This window comes from Pyrus communis, chromosome 1 (assembly GCF_963583255.1).
Source record: "Pyrus communis chromosome 1, drPyrComm1.1, whole genome shotgun sequence".
Lineage (NCBI taxonomy): Eukaryota > Viridiplantae > Streptophyta > Magnoliopsida > Rosales > Rosaceae > Pyrus > Pyrus communis.
The window spans coordinates 10,967,376-10,987,212 of record NC_084803.1 but is presented as its reverse complement, the minus strand read 5'-3'; the positions used below and the strand labels follow the sequence as shown (position 1 = coordinate 10,987,212).

The 19,837-nt window shown below is 36.5% G+C and overlaps 3 protein-coding genes, 1 long non-coding RNA gene and 1 other non-coding gene across 5 annotated transcripts; 2 read left to right on the top strand and 3 right to left on the bottom strand.

The window, feature by feature from the left end:
- The first annotated feature begins 963 nt into the window (after window positions 1-963).
- LOC137716924 (uncharacterized) lies at window positions 964-2,545 on the top strand. Its single transcript, XR_011065763.1, has 5 exons — window positions 964-1,102; window positions 1,189-1,286; window positions 1,735-1,798; window positions 2,039-2,135; window positions 2,410-2,545. It is a non-coding gene; the product is annotated as an uncharacterized lncRNA (long non-coding RNA).
- A 556-nt stretch (window positions 2,546-3,101) lies between these two features.
- On the bottom strand, window positions 3,102-5,734 carry LOC137746275 (heme oxygenase 1, chloroplastic-like). Its single transcript, XM_068486353.1, has 4 exons — window positions 5,158-5,734; window positions 3,968-4,191; window positions 3,450-3,557; window positions 3,102-3,361 (listed from the first exon to the last, which is right to left on the bottom strand). The coding sequence occupies exons 1-4, from the start codon at window positions 5,582-5,584 to the stop codon at window positions 3,269-3,271; spliced, it is 852 nt and encodes a 283-aa protein (XP_068342454.1). The 5' UTR covers window positions 5,585-5,734; the 3' UTR covers window positions 3,102-3,268.
- Window positions 5,735-9,710: 3,976 nt separating this feature from the next.
- Window positions 9,711-9,792, top strand: TRNAS-GCU (transfer RNA serine (anticodon GCU)). Its single transcript has one exon. It is a non-coding gene; the product is annotated as a tRNA-Ser (tRNA).
- A 419-nt stretch (window positions 9,793-10,211) lies between these two features.
- Window positions 10,212-11,734, bottom strand: LOC137725626 (peroxidase 25). The gene is made up of 4 exons (XM_068464418.1): window positions 11,464-11,734; window positions 11,163-11,342; window positions 10,881-11,043; window positions 10,212-10,689 (listed from the first exon to the last, which is right to left on the bottom strand). The coding sequence occupies exons 1-4, from the start codon at window positions 11,659-11,661 to the stop codon at window positions 10,268-10,270; spliced, it is 963 nt and encodes a 320-aa protein (XP_068320519.1). The 5' UTR covers window positions 11,662-11,734; the 3' UTR covers window positions 10,212-10,267.
- Window positions 11,735-13,015: 1,281 nt separating this feature from the next.
- Window positions 13,016-15,787, bottom strand: LOC137745290 (SPX domain-containing protein 1). The gene is made up of 3 exons (XM_068485225.1): window positions 15,402-15,787; window positions 14,402-14,528; window positions 13,016-13,688 (listed from the first exon to the last, which is right to left on the bottom strand). Exons 1-3 carry the CDS (start codon window positions 15,696-15,698, stop codon window positions 13,243-13,245), a joined length of 870 nt encoding a protein of 289 aa, XP_068341326.1. The 5' UTR covers window positions 15,699-15,787; the 3' UTR covers window positions 13,016-13,242.
- Window positions 15,788-19,837: the final 4,050 nt, after the last annotated feature.

The following is a 19,837-nucleotide window of genomic DNA, read 5'->3' as shown; positions in this document are numbered from 1 at the left end:
GACTCTAGTCCTATCCTAGTGGATGTATTTGTTTTCGTGGGAGGGCTGTGGTTAGGCGATATTCATATTGTGGATTCGATGTGTGGTTCGGTTCATGAACTTTCATTTGACATTATTACATATAAATATTAAATGCCAAAATTTCAGGGCCCTTTTAAATTTTGGGCTTGCTTCCCCCAAAGGCGACTCTAGTCCTATCCTAGTGGATGTATTTGTTTTCGTGGGAAGGCTGTGGTTAGGCGATATTCATATTGTGGATTTGATGTGTGGTTCGGTTCATGAACTTTCATTTGACTATGCTAACTACACTCCAAGTAGAATTGTGTGTTTGCTTTGAAGTAATTGTCTTACACGAATATAGTTGCTTGTCAATATCCGTTACAGAGGTGGTACAAATTCACTCCTTCACATGCAGCGAGAAAACTTTACTTAATTATGGGCGTTACAAGCCCTAAAGATGCGTTACTTTAGTTGTTTTGAAAAGTAAGATTTAAGAGATTTTTCTACAAGTGTAGAAACATGTACTGCAATAGTAAACCAACTCTAAACATTTTGGATGAAAACACGAGGTTTGGCCAGGGTATGTGGGCAAGTAATGTACAAGTGAGCCATCACGATTCGCTTATCATCAACTAGAACGTTGATGTTTTGATTGAACACTCGCATGGCCTTTTCCCTTGTTTCGTTGCCGATGAACTTGACTTTCCGCTTACACCACCCCCCCCCCCCCTGCCCCCACTGTCATGGGGTCATGTCACCGTCGAGTTTCTTGGCATCAGGATTGTTGGAAGAGCCATGCTTGCCCGCTGAAAGAAGACAAATGCTGCTGAAACCCAATTGAAACGCAGCGTTTTGTTTGAGCTGCAACGATTTCATTTTACCAAAGGGCATTGAGGTAATTAAAATGTCTGTTTAATGTTTATATAAAGAAGTACCTTATCCTCTGTTTTATTAGAGTCAACTCTTCACTCTCCACAGGTTCTGAATAAAGGCCGTAACTTTCTTACTCCAAAAAAGAGAGAATTTTGAAAAATCCTCTTCGAATGGCGACCTCTCTTTCTTGTCACGCCTCTTTGTTCCTTCAATTCCATAAACAAACCAAGTACTCTCTCTATCCTCTCTGCAATTTTAGTTGATTGTTTTCTTTTTCTTTTTGTTAATTCAGTGAACACTTCGATTTTTCTACAGGGGTTTATATCGAAAATTCGACTCGCGGGAAGGTTATTCGGGTGAATGAAGTGTTTCGGAACTCGAAAGCTGCAAACTTTCAGTCTTGGGAGGTCAAGGTGAGGCATTTCTGACCAACCCATTTTTCCAACATTTGAAAATCTTGCTTTCCATTGATTTCCTTTGCTAAAGCACCTTTTTAGGCTTGGACCATTTTATGTACTTGTTTTGTGAAGAAATGTATAGAACTGAAATGGGTTTAATGAATTGTGAAATTAGCAGTGTGAAACGTATGTTTAATGACCAAAAGATTCCCCAGTTTCTAAGTAAATGTCTTTATTTAAGAGTTGAGGTTTGGAAATTGGTTATAACTTATGAGCTTGCTAGAATGTTGGGATTGTTGGATGGCGGGGAATGGTAGGATGTAACGATTGTTTTTGAAAGTTGCAGAAAGAATTGTTGCTTGTGAATCGTGTAAGCATATGAGCAGAGGACTATGCGAATCGGTTAATAGCATTATCCAAGGCTCTTCTTTTCCTCAGACTTCACTTTGGTGTTGTCTTGCAGGCCACTGATGGTACTCCAACGACCAAAGTAAATAGCATAGTTTGTTCTGCATGTGAGGGAAATGGTAAGCGAACAACTCGTCTTTGAATGTATCTTATGCTGAATATCGACTTGAAAGCTTCATGATGAAATATCTGAAAGCATCAGGCAACTATTTCCTCATCGTTTCCCGACTCTCTGGCATGATATATAGCTTCTTGTCTCTATCTTGGAGGAGTTATAGGGCTTAATCGTCCATTGCTTGATAGTATTAGTATCTGAGAATTTCAGCTCACTGGTTTTTTATTTTTGATCCATCAACCAGGTGCGAAAGCGTGTAGTCAATGTGAAGGTACAGGAGTTAATTCTGTAGACCACTTCAACGGACAGTTTAAAGCTGGTGGAGTATGTTGGCTTTGCAGGTAACCATGTTGACTCGAATCAAAATCTAATATCATCGTAATTTTCACGGAGGAACAAAAGTTGACTTTCCTAATAAAGAGATTTCATACTTCAAATGCTGCATGCTGTGCCTTCCCCTCATCAAATTGACCAGCTTATAGTTCATCCTAGTGGGAACACTCCCATTTCGTTGTTTAGCTCGACTGTGTCTTTCACCTTTCGGAATTCTTGTGCTATTTCTTTTTCGTATGTGCTACCATACCATCCGACACTAGTAACAATGTTTTCTTGCAGGGGGAAGAGGGAGATTTTGTGTGGAGATTGCAATGGTGCCGGGTTTTTGGGCGGCTTCATGACCACGCATGACGCCTAGATCGTTGCAACCAGCAAGGACATATACGATCCTTAGAAATTTCGACCAGAACAGAAAAGACCAAAATATGTTGCTCAGTGTAGTGAAATGTTGTACTTGGTAAACAAGTCAATAACTCATTCCTTTGATTAGATATTGTAATATGGTTACTGCATTTAAGACAGACCGCGATACTCTTTACCCGCAAGTCTCCATTACTCGAATCCCGTGTACTAGTGATAATGAGTAGTGGCACACTCGCAATCACCAAACTTGCTCACATGCCATGTTGTGACTAATTTGGAATCGTCAACTTGGCATCTCATTGCATCTGAAAAAACACATTGGGAACTAGCCTCTAAAAATGAGTAGCGATTTTCATGCTCCGTCGCATTTTCTCCTCACGCTCCTTTTTATTTTTGTCCAATGATTTTGCTTTGACTTGTTGAATCCAAAAAAAATCAATTTTCCTGAAGATTGATCAGATAGAGATCAATCCATAAATAAAAGGAAACTCTAACAAAAAACTCCCAGTACTGTTCGCTTTAACGAAAAACCACATCTTTACACTAAAATATCAATCCTTACTATTCACTTTACCCTTTATTTTGTCATTATCGTTAAAACTCAAAATTTTCAAACCATTTTCATTATTTTTCCTTAAATAAAAAGGCATAGGCGATATCTCATTTACAATTTCACAATTGTTTTTTGCTTTACACACAGTAATTGTAACCTCGTGTCTACACAGACAAAGTTTCCAAGATTACAACAGTGGCAGTACAGTCATATCAGGTGGCATCATGACAATATAAGACGCAGAATCTCTCCCGAATGTTTGAACGATTTCTCGGTTTCTTCCAAGCAGTGGTTCTTCTCCTCCCTCGTCCAGCTCTGTCGATGCACGCATGTAAAAGTTAAATCAAGCCAAGATATGCACGAAAGAAGATTTTGCAAACGAAGAGAAACAAATTAAATCTACCTCTGCAACTTTATTTAACTTCTCCCGTACATTCTGCAACAGTTGAGGAAGCTCGCCGTCCCATTTGTAGAATTCCAATTCCTTTTTGTCAAGTATCATTTCCGCCACCTGAAGTTGGGTAAAAATAAACATAACATGTGTTAAGAAGTTGAAATGAGAAAATCAATTGTTTCCTACACGCATAAATCAAACGTTAGTTATTCAATTCGCTACCATGCTATGAACCCTTTTTCCCTCTCTCTCAAATTTGTATAATACGAGTATTCTTATGACTGCTTACTATTCAGAAAGAAGAAAAATGCAGGTAAATCACAATTGCTGTTAATCCCAGAGACTCAATTTACATGAACAGCGCTCAAAAATAAGTAATTATCTGAAACGATATGTCAGAATTACAGATTAGATTATCCTGGTATCCTTATTCATGCACTAAACCAGCTCACAACAATGTGACATACACTATGACATGTTAACATGTTAAAATAAGTGGGCACACTTTCCAGCCATTATTTATGTACCTTTTTCCCAATCATTCGACCACCAGCCGAATGAGCAAAGTATATGTTGTAGAAGTGGCAAATAAATGCTTGAGGATCCTTCTCCGACAGTTCCTTAAGATACTCTGCGTAGGTTACACCCGGAGCAGAAGGTTCTGGTATGGCATACCCTTGCTCCTTAAACCACTTCAAATCTTTCGCCAACTTTTCAGACCTTTCCAATCCAGTATTTCTGAACTCAGCGTCTATGCCAAAAAAATAAAAATAAAAATAAAATAAAAAAGAAAACGAGTGCAACATTACGAATTAGCTCAATCATGTCATACAATAACACACCAATAAGTACAAGTAATTTTGCAAACACTCAGATAAACATGAACGCTCGGAATCTCATTTCATGCTCATATCTAAAGGCTCCCATCCTTTCATGACAATCAAAACAGAACAAGAAAAAACTTTGCTCATAAAACATATTTAGGTCATAAAACATCTTTTATAAAACATAACAACCCAACGAATGAGCTTGGTTGTTGTTCTTTTGCTCATAAAACATGTTGCTCTGACAAAGTACAGACTTCAATATGAGAGTGGCAGAACCAATTGTTTAGGCAACAGCTACAACTCCTAAGTCCAAAGTAACTGAAGGAAACCGGCGTTTCAAATGAATGAAGTCAAGAGTCAAGACAGAACTTATTAACCATCCAACTATATAACAGAACACAAAGAATGTTATAGAAGTTGCACCGGAAACATTCTGCCCGGCAGACTGTCAAAGAAAAGCTTTATGCAAGACAGTAACTGATGCAGTATCCTAACATAAAAGTTGTGCGACATACAAATGCACATATAAGATTGTACTTCTTTGTTGGTGCAGTATCCCTACACACTCAAAGAAACATACATTATCGGTGATACTTAATGAACACAGATCACTAGCAGTCTAGCAATTCCTCGGCACTATAAAACTCGAAATCAAACAGTCAAACACGGCGATAAGCATTCTACACAGCTAAAGTATTACAAGATCATCCAACATCCAAAACACATGATCAAAATCCAAACTTTAACAACCATATCAAAGCCAATAACTCCAACAGAATAAACAACACCCAGAAAACATTCAAACAAATATAATATCAGCCAACAAATTTGCATTCAAAGATCCAAAAAATTCAAACTTTTAATCCAAAACGATAAAAAAATTTACTCACAAAAAGGAAAGGGGGCTTTTTCAACAATCCCTTCAAGGGTATCGTAAACCAACTTGCTATCCACCAAAAACTTCAAATACCCATCAACAGTTGGCTCCCACTTAGCCACCGGCCCCTCCTGCGGCTCCTTCACCTCCTTCTCCCCCTCCTTAGCTTGGTCCCTGGTGTGCAACTTCATCGCCACGAACCTCATCTCCTCCACGAACCCCTTCGCCTCCCCGGGGTACCTCTTCTTCGCCTTCTCCGCCGTGGTGGCCGAAACCACCCCGGCCACCGCCGCCGCGTTGGTGGGCACTCTGGAATTCATCCTCAGAAACGAAAAAGAGAACTTCTTCGGAAAGAAATCGGAGCCCAAAATTGGGGGCAACTTGAACTGGTTTTTGTTGAAAAGTGATTGGGATTGCGAAATCGGGGTTAAAGAAGCCATTGCTTAAAGTCCAAAGCTTGGAGGAAGAGTGAATGAGTTGATTAAGTGTTCAAAAGAGATGCGTGAACGGAAAGTTCAGATTAAAAAACCCCCAAAAAAAAAAAAAAAAAAATACAAGTCGGTTTGCGGACACTTCAGTCTTCAAGGCAAAGCGACGGATTAAAGAAAACAAAAACAGCAAATAAATGGAGAATATTGAATTGGATGCAGCGTGGGGTGGTGGGTTGGGAGCGTATGGGTCTGCCGGCGCTTTGTTTCTATCAAGATTCAAACTTTTTGAGAAAAGGGTGGCTCTGTTTTCTTGCTTTTTTTTTCGGGTGGGAATCGTAATTTTACTGCTCTGTTATTGTTCTTCTGGTTCACATTCCATCCGTAATACAGGGTTTAATGGTATACAGAATTCCCATCATATAGGAATTGCCAAAAAACGTAACTTTATACGTTCAAAAAAATCCATACAATTATGGCAATAAAAATACCACTTTAAGCAATTTAGGGGGTATTTAATTGAGATTTTGATTGATTTTAATTATTTTAATGAATCTAGGGTATTTAATCAGGATTTTAAGTTATTCTCTAAAATTAAATGTGTATTCAAGATAGTTTATTAAAATCCTTAGAAATCCGGATGTATTCAATTAGAATTTTGAAGAAGTTTATAATATTTCAAGGGTATTCAATTTGAATTTGAATTTAAAGAATTTGGAAAAGTTTAGGAATTATAGAAAATTTGTAGTGTATTTTAAGTATCCATAAATCTCACATCTTCTCATGAGATTTCGAGGAAATTGAATCAAAATTTTACATGGAATCTCTACAAATCAATTATAAACTTTATAAAAATCTATAGATTTATAAATCCATTAAAATCTCTCAAATTCTCAATTGAATACACTCTCTTAAAAAATTCAGGAAAACTAATGAAAATGGCTTGAAAACTTTGAGTTTTAACGATAAGAACAAAATAAAGGGTAAAGTGAATAGTACCATGATTAACTTTTTAGTGTAAAAATATGATTTTTCGTTAAAGGAAATAGTATTGAAAACTTTTCGTTAAAGTTCCTTTTAAATTTCACAATATAAAAATATATAAACTTAATTTATAATAAAATAATATACCAATCAAACGTGCCAATATTAAAGATATCGTACCAATCAATTAAAACGTACCTAAAAAATGTTTCTACTACAAAAGCAAACGTACCCTTATATAGTTATCTCTATAGATCGAATAAACTTATATAACCTTGATGGTATACCATTAAACGTACGTCGTATCATATTTCCTAAGCAATACAAATAAACACAATTTTCATATCTTATTATTACCAACCATCAAGGATGAACTTCAAAAATCAATCATTAGGAGAAATTCACACAATTAATTATTATATTAATGGGATCCCTTTTAGAAAGAAAAAAAAGGAGAAGAAACAAAATGACTCGATTGTTTTGGTAGGTTTATCAACTACATTTATTTTAGATAATGATACCAAAGATTGATATTTGAAATTAATTATTGCAAGTGACATTTTATTACAGTGATGGAAAAATATTGAGTCATTGCATGACAATGTAGGTTCAAACTCCGTTGGTGACTAATCTAATAAAATCTATTGGTAAGGAACTTAAAAATTAAATCTCAAATTTAAGAGAACAAGGAAAGGGGCATTTAGGAGATAAGGATCTTCTTCGGATCCTATTTGTGAGGATTTCGGAGATCCTCCAATCGTGTCCATTTATCGTACATTATGCACCTAAATTTTCGTCAGGTACTATTTATATTCAACTTTAAATAAAAAAATTTACAATGATTTTTTAGGAATACAAAAACTTTATTTTATTTATAAACTATGTAATACGCTGACATGGAAATTAAAATGATGATGTGGATGAAGCTCAAACGGGCTGAAGTTGGGAGATGACCAAATTAGGCTGGGAGATGTATGTGGCTTAGAGCAGTTCCACCCCTAACACAAATGCACTAGCACCCAGCGCATTTTTCCACTTAGACCCCAATGAATAGTAATAGACCAAATGCATCTCCAACCCTAACAAAGAATAGCCTAGTCAATTTTATTAAAATATTATTATTTTTTATTATAAAACAATAAAAATAATAATTTTATTAAAAAAAAAAAAAGGTATCTAGTAAATTTGTGGGCAGTCCAGACAATTTCTCCCCTCTTATTTTTGCAAACAACGCACCCAACCGCTTTATTCATCTTTTTCTCCTTCCTGCCTCAATAACACCTCTTTCTCTCTCTCTCTCTCTCTCTCTCTCTAAAGGTTTGTTCCTTTTGCAGAACCAGGCCTTCATCAACTTTAAGGTATGACTTTTCCTTCATTTTCTTAAGCTCTTTCAATTTCCCGAGCTTGATCGTCGTTTTATTGTTTCTGCACGATTTTCTATAATTTTTTTCACATTTTTTCTAAATTCGGATTTGGAGGAGCTCTGCACCAAGAACCCGAAATCTCCCTCCGCCCCGGAATCAACCTCAGTCCCGAGGAGCTTTGCACTAAGAACCTGAAAGCAACCTCAACCTCAAGGAGCTTTGCACCAACATCTCTCTGTGATGCGTTGATCTTGCAGGAGGTTGATGACCCGGCTGACGTCAGATGGCCCGGCATGTGGGTCTGTCGATTTTAGGCCGGTCTCTTGCCTGGCTTGGGCTGGGTGCTAGTCAAAATACTGGGCTGGATTGGATAGCCTGGGTATCGGGCTGGTTTTTTGGCTGGGTGCTGGCCTATCAATTCCCCGGTGGAACTGCTCTTAAGGGACTACTGTGATGTGGACAACTGGGGAACAGTCTTTTGACTCACTTCCATGTTCTTTTCTACAAAAAGGACATGAAACGCCGCGTTGGTTTAGGTGTTTTTTTTTTTTTTTTTTTTTTTTTTTTATTTTAATTGTCAAGTATAAGCTTTATTGATAGAAGAAAATGTAAAAGAGATAAATTTAAATAAAAGCGGGTAGTGGGCTGAGTTGACAAAGAAGTACAAGCAAAGCACTTTATAGCTCAATTGGATTCTGTCTGTTGACATAAGTCATCATCACCACTACTACTATGTACATCATCAATTTGCTATTTGTATTAGCCGATATACGGTTAGCACCAACAAAAGACAAGGGTCATAAAACAAAACCACAAATGTGAAAAAAGTCTCAAAAGAAGAACAAATATAATCCAAATTTCACAACAACAAAGTTGCACAAGAAAACACAAAGTTGGTTCTGATAAACTCAACAAAAGAAATAAGTAGCCAGAACCAGCAACCATATCCACCATTCGACGACCAACAAGAGAAAACTTCTAGTGCCAACAAAGCAAGAAGACAAAACACCATCAAAATCGTAGAAGGCAACGTAGAGACTCAAACTAGCAGTAAAGCGATTTTGCACATCTTCATCTGAGTGAGCAACAATTTGCTTTCTAGGTGGGTACCAAATAAAGTTACGCAACAGATAATTATTTGAGAGGGTTTTAACATCATGTTGACTAGAAAACACTTTTGTTTATAAACATAGTTTTTGACATGTACGTTTCTAGAAAATTCCCTAAAGAGTCTAAAGTATTTCAAAAATTTGTGTCGAACGTAGTCGGAAACACTTTTGGTTGTCAATAAGTGTTTTTAACTCTTCAAGAAGCAATTTTAATCATTCTCTTATTTATTCAGTTTCAAGTATCCCCATTCTTAATAGGAGAGGAACTTACGAGTGCAAGTTGGATATGAAAATTTCAACTGGACTTAAAATTCCTTGATTACGATTTCCTTCGTCTTGAAGTTATACATATACTTAGTAAATACCATAACTAACTATACTCGATTGGAAGTACTTTTGAAATGATTGAAAACGTTTTTGGTTGAACCAAAAAACCGCTCCTTAGTAAAAATCCAAGTGAATCTTGGAAAATCACTTTAAATGATCCATACAAGAAGCACATATATGTTGCTTCTTCCACAAAGTACTTCAGGTGCTTTTGGAACTCAAAATAAATTACACCAAAAGCGCTTTCAATCATTTTAACAGCATTTCCAAATGTGCCCTACTTCATTGAAATGTCCTTCTTTTAGAGAACGTAAAAGGATTATTTATTCAAGTGGAAGACCAGTAGACAACAGAGACGCTTTGGCCGAGTGGTTAAGGCGTGTGCCTGCTAAGTACATGGGGTTTCCCCGCGAGAGTTCGAATCTCTCAGGCGTCGTTACTTTTTTAATTTTTATTTATTAATACTTTCAGAAGTTCTGGGCTCTGTTGTATATGGGCCCTAGAATAGTTAAAAGTTATATGAATGTTATTGCGCGCAAAAGGAAAAAAAGGCCCAACCATTACTTTCCTTTTTCTTTTGTCTTTTCACAAACTAATTTTTAAACCACTTTAATCATAATTACTAGAGCTATTCAAACTCGAGTGCAAAGAGACGAGCGCACAGCTTTGAAGTCTGAACCACTGCCTAAATTATATCGGACAAAAGACATTTTTTAAGAAAGAAGAGTTATCAAAGTTGATTTCAGTAAATTTATCATACTACTACATAATATCAATCTATACATAATATAACAAATATTTAATAAGTAATATCAACGCTTATTAATGTCAACATCACACTCAGAATATTTCCCACACAAACAATTTTATTTTTATTTTACATTATTATACGTGTCACCTTTCTGGATGGATTAATTAAATTTTGAGCACACTTTCCTAATCTCACCTTGTGTACCAATTTTCACCTCAATGCTACCCATTTTAATCATAGCTTTTGGGAATTCAAAGTCAAATCTAAACCCTAGCAATCCCCTAATGTTGCCAACATAGTTTTGCATTATCTTACGCGTTGCGTCATCACCCCAAAGCCTTTGATCCGACTCCAAAACTGCATTTCCATCCTTCACATTCTTGAAGAAGCTCACATCAAACTTGGTCTGGCTTCCTCTGTCCAATGCCACCGGCTTCGTTCCATCGCCGTTCATCGGGCACAGAGCTTGGAGTTGTTCTAGGAATGCTTGGTTTATGGTCGGGTCGGAGTTGCCTGTGGCTGTGAAATTGTAGAGCCGGTATCGGATGAACTGGCAGTGCGTTTCGCCAATGGTATGTCCCCCTGCACGCAATTCCCCATTAACATACGAGCTTTGAAACTATCAGGTTTTTCTTCTTTTTTTTTTTTTTTTTTTTTTTTCTTTTCTGGACATTACGTCCGTTCTTTATTATGTTACATGACTGTTGTTGACATGGTGATTTCATTATCAATAACATATTAATAACAAAACGTATCAGATAGAGTTTGATTACCAACTAGGGTTACGAGATCATGATCGTCGAGGCCTTTAGCAGCAAATTTTTGCCTTTGCACGGCAATTGAATCAAGAGGAGAAGGTAGGTTTGAGGCTTGAGATGACAAAGAGACCCTGCCATCCCTTCTTCCGGTAGGCACTGACCAACTTGGACCGTCGCTCTGAAATGAATAGACCAAGAAAAAAATAATTAGAAACCGCTAAACATCAGGTGGTGAAAAAGCCTTTATATACTGAAGCAAATGTTGAGGATGCATGTGATGAGAGGCTAGTCAATTACTAAGTCAACAGAATCTCGAGCAGCCAATGCAAGAATATCAGCACACGAGACAACTCCAGGACACAAGGCCTCTACTTGAGCTTTTGCATCATCAATCACTTCGAATCCTTTCAACCCTAGATTCGGCAAGGCATTCCTCTCCGATGAAGCGCCCTTGATCAAAACTGAACCGTCACAACCCTGCAGATCATGAACACAAAATGACTCATGTTACCAAAATTAACGAAGACGCATATATGGGTTAGGTTAGTCGGCTAGAGCAATATGCTAACATAAAAAATAAAAAAACGAGAGCAAAAACCTCAACGAAGCAGTCGTGGAAGTGAAGCCTGAGCAAGCCTGCAGCAAAGGTGGGATCCTTGTTGTAGTATGATTCAACTGTGGATCTCACCATGGCCTCTGCTTTTGGACATGAGGAAGAGTAGAATCCAGCTTTCAGTTGACCTTTTGCAGGCAAAACCATTACCAGAATGATAAGCAAAACCGACACCACCTTCATATCTGCTATGCACAAGAAAACGCAAACCCAATTGGGTTTTAGAAATTTAAATCTATATTGCTAGTTCACTCTTTCACTACCAAAACATGTACCACTACTCTTGTTTATAAATGGATTTGCTTGCCTTGTTTCATTGGATTTGCTTGAAACATCTTTTATTAGTGGAACGTGTGGGGCCCCATATATATTTAAACTTTAGGGGGGAAGTAGGATACTTCTTGTATTTTGGTCTTACTCAACCTCACACTGAACTTATTAGGAGAGAAACTTGGGTATGACAGTCTGACCACCTGGATGGTTACACTCACAAAATAACAAGCTTCACAATATTTATATATCATCCGACTCCACATAAGTACATCATTCAATTCACACGGTTCACCTGTTGTGAAGAGAGCTCAACCAACTATTTATCAGGCTGCCATACATAAATATTCTCCTCGTAGTGAAATAGTGAGATTTGGAGTGGATTTCACTATACATATGCATCATGCAGGTTGTATTCAAATGTGAAATGGATATAATGGGATAGGCGCTTTGATTCTCAACCTTTATTCGTCCACGCGTTTTTCCCCTTTTTGATGGAGTTATTTCTTCGAGTCCCTTTTCTCTTTTCATCCTCAAATTGGAGTTCCCATTTACTATTTTTGGATAGAAAGTTTGATGAATAATGCTAATATGGTGGCAGATCAGTTGGCGTCTTTCAAACCTCCGAAGATGAGAGATCAGTTTTGGGCCGATAGACTCCCATCTTCGTTGGTGCACGTTCTAAACAAGGATGTTCTACCTTGCCCTCCTTCGAGCTAAGGTTTTAAGTGGTGTAGGTGGTGAGACGCTCTGCACTAGGTGCAACATCCTTCTCCCTGTATCAACCTTACACTACTTTTGTTTGTAAGAACTCAGTATGGTTCTCCTTTGTCAGTCCCTCTGTGGGCTTTCATTTATACTCTTCGGCTTTGCCCTAGTAATGCAATTCCAGTTGTCCAAAAAAAAAAAAAAAAAACTAAAAAGAATTTAAAAGAGTTGCTATTAACACTCTAAATAGGACATCATGCATTTCTTTTTTTATATAAACAAAATGAATACACGATAACCTTTTTCGATACTAATAACAATTTCCTAAAAAGAGTCGATAATAAACTAATCAATACGTGATCTGAAATAAAAACAATAAGTCGATAATAGGCAAATACTAGGAAAACACCACGAGCGAATGAATCTTGAGGTTTGAACGAGAAACATTTTTTGTTTGACAATCACACCGTTTAGTTATCCATACTTACGATATAAACGAACGACAATATTGATATGTTACAGATAGATACTGAAACCAAATATCTAAAGATTCTGTGGGTTGGGGAACATTATACTCCTATTAAGCCAAATAGTTTATTTTACAGAACTTAATTATACTACTGAACAGTCTGAACTCAGTCCAGCTAACATTTTGCACTTTACATCTGTGTTAGTATATAAAAAAGCATGCATAGCAGATGCATTTGAAATTTTAAAAATTAATTAACAGAAACAAAAATAAAAAGGGCAAAATACTAGTTTAATTTCCATAACCTATCAATCTAGCTACTTGGCAACTTGTTCCAGAACAGGGGCTTTTTTCCATGCGTCTTCCAATCCGCTTGTTTGCAGCGGCGGCAACGAGAAGACGCTAACCGTTGAGCTTCCGCTCCTAATTTCCTTCAACGCGCGCAATGCCGATATTGTACTTTTCATGTACAAGCTCTCCATATACTCTATCTCTGAAAGTTCTCTGGATACTCTGCTAATACCATCACTCTTGGTAGGGGCAGAAGTTGAAGGATTGCGCCCGTCATCCCCATAAGATCCTTCAGTTGATACGGGATCAACGTTCATGGAAAAGAGCTGGTCAAGCGTTATCTCACACTCCTTCACGAGCTTGTAGAGCAAGTCGGTGGTGAAGAAAGGCTGTTGCAAGACCTTCTGGATAAAGGGCAAGCGCATAAGAGCACCTGTTCGTTTATCGTACTTCTTCAGTATCTTTACCAATCCTGTTAATTAAGATTGAGCTCGTCAAACCAAGAAATATATCTATCGAATGCAGGTCAGAACCTCCAAAATAAATTTAGAGGAACATCTACATCGATTCTAACAAGGCATTAAACCCTACAGCAGTCTCTTCGCTTGGGAAAATATAGAATTTCATTTGGAAATTAAACGCATGAAGAATTAAGGCAGCAGTCCCGTAAAGTTACATATAACTAGTATTCATCTGCGTATCATATTTTTCTTTCGATGAAAGTCTGTATTCAACAAGAAGTATTTGAGAACTTTAAAATACATTCCTAGATTAGCTGTTCGTCATGTAACTTGTCAAATTTAAGATACCTAAACACTCATCATTAGTTGATACCTAAACACTCATCATTAGTACCCAAACGAAAATCTTGACTTGCTTACAAACGTCATTGAGAACTCAAAGATTTAATGCTAAACAATAAGGTTCTCATATAATAATTAACAATCAATGTTAACTAAGCATATAGATAATCTTTCGATGGATGTTTTACTAATCTTGACAAAACATTTCAAGTTCAATATGGCTTATAATCGTAAATTCCTCGATATTGAATAGTTTGTTAAAGGGTTCTCATGTCAATAAATTAAGCATACCCAACAACGAGCAGCATATACTTTTAATCAGTTTAAGATTGCGGTATCTAAAGCAAACAAGTAAAAGATCAAAAGCTCAACAATACAATACCTGTATAGTTGAGGGCGCTGTAATTCTCCAACAAAACCATCTCTCCATGGAAGTCCACAATCTCCTTGCGGATCTTAATAATCTCGTCGCTGTAAGGCTTTGCTTTCGCTACTCTGTCTTGTATCTCCTGCATTCATACACAACACATTCATCTCCTGATCGAAAAATAAGAATTTTTGCAGTTTCAACAATGCATTGTAGTAATTAACAACGACCCGCGACACAAGGACTTTCATGCCACGAGAAATCAAATGTTCTGCACCTAACATGGGTGCATTGACTGACACGTATTTATAAACTTAACTTTTCTTAACTTTATTGTAGTCAAAATTTGACTAGGCCACAAAGAGGTGAATGATTTGATCTCACCACGAGATGCGAATATTGCGAATCCCAAACCAATTATCCTTTGACATGTGAAAACGTTTAGATGCGTGAAAATGCTTAGTTTGCTCGGGATACTGTCACAGTTGCATCCCATGATCACCGTCATAGGTAAGTTGCCCACCAAGAAAAATGACGCAAGTTAGCACTAATTTCATTTCCGGCACCAGACGGTGTTTTTTAACGGAGATACCGCAGCCTAGCACCTCAGCCATACAAAGTGAGGTGTGAACCCGTTGAAGGTGACAGGTGGCAGCCTCTCACACGCATGATTATATTTGCGGTTCACAAGTGTAACGGCAAGGCGCCATAAAGTATAACGACTAACGGCCACTCGAAAACAACGAGGAATAAAGATTCCGTGTGCGCAATGCACACATCGAGCAAAGGTGTCGTTTTGGAAAATTAAAGTCGAAATTAAGAAAATAAACTAGTGAGCTCCAAATTTAGAGATAAATCCAGCAAATTAAACTTCAAAATTTAGAAAATCAGCGATAAATATAGAATCATGTTACTTAATTAGCCTAAGACTCTGTTTGGTTCCGGAGAAAAGAAAGCTGAAAATTTTCTCAGGAACCAAACAACTGGAGAAAAAATTTAAATTAGAAGACAATACCTTCAATCTAATAATGTACTCTTCCTCCTTCTCGACGAAGAAGGAGTTAAATTTCTCGAGCTCGTCCTCCAACAACTGAATGAAATTGATCTCCGCCGCGGAAATGCCCTCCTTATTGCCGCCGTCGTTAAAATCGGCGGCGGAGGCGTCAATTCTGGGGCGCTTGGCGGGGCGGTCGCCGGCCTTGGGTTCGATGAGCTTCAACCGCTTCTTGAGCTCCTTGTAGGACAAGAACTTGTCCCGCCATTCCGGCAGGGTCTCGTCGATCTGGTTGCTCAGGCTCTTACCGAACTTCATCTGAAAATATTTTTCTCTTTGGTTAGAGAGAAAAGGATTGGAATTTTCTCGGGAAAATGGGGAAAATGGGAGGGTGGTAGTGGAGGGTAAAGTGAGGGGATATAACGGTAAGGAGGGAATATTCGGAGGGCAAATGTTGGAATATCCTTTAGTTTTCAATGAGTATTATTCCCTTTTCATTTTCTCAGTTCACAGTATGCGAGATAGATGCCTGATTTATTATTTATTTATTTATTATCTGGTTCGAGGAGTGTAGCCGGAGTGACTGATCCGAGTCCGAGTGTGGGGCCCAGTAGGTGGGAGTTGAGGATTTAGAGCCTCTCCGGTCTCACAACCCGCCATACATAGATTAAGCAATTCAGATCGTTTAAGGAAGATATATGAGAGTTAAAGATAGATATTGTATATGAGGTGAGCAGATGAAATGATTAATAGAAATTACATATTTAAATTGACTGGTTCGAATTGTTGAGTCTTTAGACTCCAGAATGAGATATGAAGACGGTCTCAATTCGGGAGTTGATAGGGCTTCAAACCTTCTGTACCAACAAGGTGGTACTGAAAAATTGCTAGTTAATCGTTAGTTCATATATAACCAACATCTCATAATCTACGGATCAACAAATATGTTTTCTTAAAAATTAATCACCTTTCTTTTGATCTACACCCTACGAAGCTCATGTAAAGCACCAATTTATGTGTCAATTTTGACCTCTTTTTCACCTCCTTAGAGGCAATTCCACAAAATTTAATATCTTATTAGTGAAATCTTATCAAATATCTTGCGTGCTGAGCATAAATATAGCAAAATGCCATTAATTCATAATTTGTGATGCAATGTCAAGGACCTATCATCTCAACACTCAAGTGGTCTCCAATCATTGATCAAGAAGGTGACATAGCCACGAAGATTTTTCCCTACAAAAGAAGAAAAAAAGAAGTAAGCCGAGTCGATGATTTGTGGAAGACCCGAGCACCCAAGCCAAATATATAAAAGTGAAAAAAAAATTTCAGTGTGGCATTCAGTAAGATGATGTTACTAATACACGTATAATAAAAATAAGTGACTGAACATATTCAAATGAGACTAATTTTTTTGCACCAATTATTAATGCATAAATAATATTTTAAAAAAATAAACAAGTTCATACCATTTTTATAACAAAAATATTTATAATTCACGTGTTATTACATAAATAATCGATCGCATTAAAATAATCATTCGATTAGATATGGAAGGGCCTTCTTTTTGGTTGGGTGTTTTGGTGGGGCTTGTTATGCTAACTTATGACGCATGGTATAATTCCAAGAGATATGCCTTATCTCGTTGAGCAAAGACAAAGATTGAATTGGTAAAAAAAATCCACGTGACTGGTAGCCAGTGAGTAAAATCCGTGCCATGCCATTGCCAGCGTGTCCTAGTCGACAAACAGCCCAGTGGACATGTCCAATTTCGTACATCAAAATTAAATGCTGGGAACTTTTATCCTTGGAATTTTCGGCTTCGTGGACGAGATTCGGATCTATCTCCGGGATATTCTTCACTTCTGAGTCCCAACTCTTGAGTTTATAGCTTGGAAGTCATGGATGTTGAAAATTGTGGTAGAGGCTTCGCTTTTTATTTTCTTTTTTATTTTTGTTGTCCTTTTTATTCTCCATGGTATATTCTACTATATGTACATTTTTTAACCGTTGTTGCGTATTGAACTCATATAGTTTTCGATCAAAAAAAAAAAAAATTATACAGTTAAAAGCAAATAGTTACACATAGACCTGTCAAGAAATTAGATACTGACTAATAGGATATGAATAACATTAATAGAATAAGTTAACTCAATTTAAATCAGTGTAACGTATAAATGATTTCTAGACTTTTCTATCCAATCAAGTTTGAATTTTTCTATCTTGTAATTTAGTTTGGTCTTTGAAAAATTTGATACGATGTTCGTTAACTCAGTAAAGAGGATACGACCCTGTTTATGAGAAGTTTGTTTGATTATCGTATTGATTTTGGTCGACCCATCTTTCTTAACAAATCTAATTTAACACAAGAGATTTGGTCGAAGTTTGTTTTGTATATAGTTTTGATTTCGCGACAAAACGCGTTAAACAATCTATATAACATTGTAGGATTGTAGAAAAGACATTGTTAGACTCCCTATATGTAAAAAATCATGCTTCATTATATGATGATGTGATATAGTTTCATTTTATAAAACGTCATAATCTAAACTATTTGTAAAAAATATGAGGTCAAAGTTACAAGCAAGTTGAGGAAAACCCGGATAATGGAAAGAAGTAGGAGGGCCTTGGGCATATTCTCCTTTGGGTTCCCTAGAGATCCCATCCCATGTATGTCACGAGCTTACCCACGCAATTCAAAGCCGGTGCTCGTTCCAATTTTTCTTTTATTTATTTATGTTTTTATGTTTGCATTATTTTTTTTTTCTATCCTCAATTGTTTATTTTCCTATTACAACTTATTATACTAAATTTTTATTTTTTTTTTAAAAAGGGAGACAACTAGTGGCAAGTCACGGTTATTTATCCCTTTTGGGGATCGAGAAGACTTACAGGGATATTTCAGAACTTACTATACTAAACTCAATCAAAGAAATTATGAAGAGATTTGAGAAAGTGAGACAATCTCGCTAATACAAGGCATCTTCCTACAACCTTAAAACTTTTGTTTTGTTCACTTCGCAAAATTGTTTGTTACCAACCATGACAGCCCAAGTCAAACTTTTCTCTTTTTTGGTTTTCTTTACAGCAATACATTTACATTATTAGGTAAAAATTGGAACTAAACCATACAATAAGTCACCAAAAATTATTTGGTATATGTAATATGTCGAACTTCAAATCACACACTTACAAATGAATAACAATATCACTAAATCGTAGTGAAAGTGACTTTTTTTTATTTTATTTTTTATAATAATAACGGTGACTGGTAAAAAGTAAAAACCATATATAAAGTACCCAAAAATGGAATAAAGCTAATGTTCAAATCACTAATTTATTTACTAATTAGCATTTGTTTGATATCATTCTGGTCATTGGAATTTAGCCCAACTACTCCAATTTTGGTCAACTTGAGAAATATTTTATGATATCTTAGCAGAAATCTCACGTCAATGCTTCAGCATCTATAGGGAAGATTTTCAGGATATTCCTAAATCCTAATTGAATAAATTAAAAAGTTTATATATGTGAACTGTTATTAACATTTCAAAATTTTATTCTACATTTCTGATAAGCGTAATTTTTTTTACTCATTATATAAAATTTAGAGTACAAAATGAAATTTTTGTAATGCTAATAACAATTCATTTATATATTTAATATATACCGTAATGCTTTCATCTAACGAAACCGGTCCAGCAATTGATTCGAATATGGGCCTTCAACCAGTCCAACAATTCAGGCACTTCCGCGACTCTACTACAACACTCCTACGAAATGGGCCAGAATTCATTCTCATAATAACCTAACTTTTGAGGGCAAACAATGAACAATCCTACAAACATAGTCCCCTTGAAACGAGAAGTGTTTTGAATGCGGTTGTTCTATGCGACTACTCATTCGTGAAGTTAGAGTGCTACCATTATCTTGAGTATTCTTCTGATTGAATTAGAATTCGGTTATTTGATGATATGATGGGAGTTATACTGGAATTATCTGTAAAACTCTTTAAACTAGTTTTTGAAGTGATCCATCCCCTCATGTTATCCAAAAAAAAAAAAAAAAAGTGCTACCACATAGACTGATTAACTGTTTCATTTCCTTGTGAGTGTGCTACAACATAGAACAAGCAAAAACAAGAAAAAGCACTTCTCGCTTAATGTATAAATTATTAAGTATACATTAAGCGAGAAAAAGCACTTCTCAGCTTTCTTTGTGATTAACTGTTTCACTTCTTTGTGACTGCATTCAAACACTTCTCGCTTAATGTATAAATTATTCTGAAAAACAAGAAAAAGCAAATTTTATTTTTAATTATCAATGGGATTATCATTTGGGAAAATTGGCTCCTAGTTTTTTAGAACATACTTGACAAGTTGGACACCGATATATACGGTTCATTGTGCCACAGATTAGTACGCAGTGCGGAATACAACAATAGAAACTTTGCCTTC

What these genes read in the sequence shown, in the direction of transcription:
- LOC137725626 (XM_068464418.1), bottom strand. Translation starts at nt 11,661, where the DNA reads ATGAAGGTGGTGTCGGTTTTGCTTATCATTCTGGTAATGGTTTTGCCT. An exon ending in TCCACGACTGCTTCGTTGAG is followed by an intron (nt 11,343 to 11,463) that starts GTTTTTGCTCTC and finishes CATGATCTGCAG; the next exon opens with GGTTGTGACGGTTCAGTTTT. An exon ending in TGATCTCGTAACCCTAGTTG is followed by an intron (nt 10,690 to 10,880) that starts GTAATCAAACTC and finishes AATTGCGTGCAG; the next exon opens with GGGGACATACCATTGGCGAA.
- LOC137746275 (XM_068486353.1), bottom strand. Translation starts at nt 5,584, where the DNA reads ATGGCTTCTTTAACCCCGATTTCGCAATCCCAATCACTTTTCAACAAA. An exon ending in AAAAGCCCCCTTTCCTTTTT is followed by an intron (nt 4,192 to 5,157) that starts GTGAGTAAATTT and finishes TTTTTGGCATAG; the next exon opens with ACGCTGAGTTCAGAAATACT. An exon ending in AGTTAAATAAAGTTGCAGAG is followed by an intron (nt 3,362 to 3,449) that starts GTAGATTTAATT and finishes GTGCATCGACAG; the next exon opens with AGCTGGACGAGGGAGGAGAA.
- LOC137745290 (XM_068485225.1), bottom strand. Translation starts at nt 15,698, where the DNA reads ATGAAGTTCGGTAAGAGCCTGAGCAACCAGATCGACGAGACCCTGCCG. An exon ending in AGTACATTATTAGATTGAAG is followed by an intron (nt 14,529 to 15,401) that starts GTATTGTCTTCT and finishes GTATGAATGCAG; the next exon opens with GAGATACAAGACAGAGTAGC. An exon ending in CAGCGCCCTCAACTATACAG is followed by an intron (nt 13,689 to 14,401) that starts GTATTGTATTGT and finishes CTTAATTAACAG; the next exon opens with GATTGGTAAAGATACTGAAG.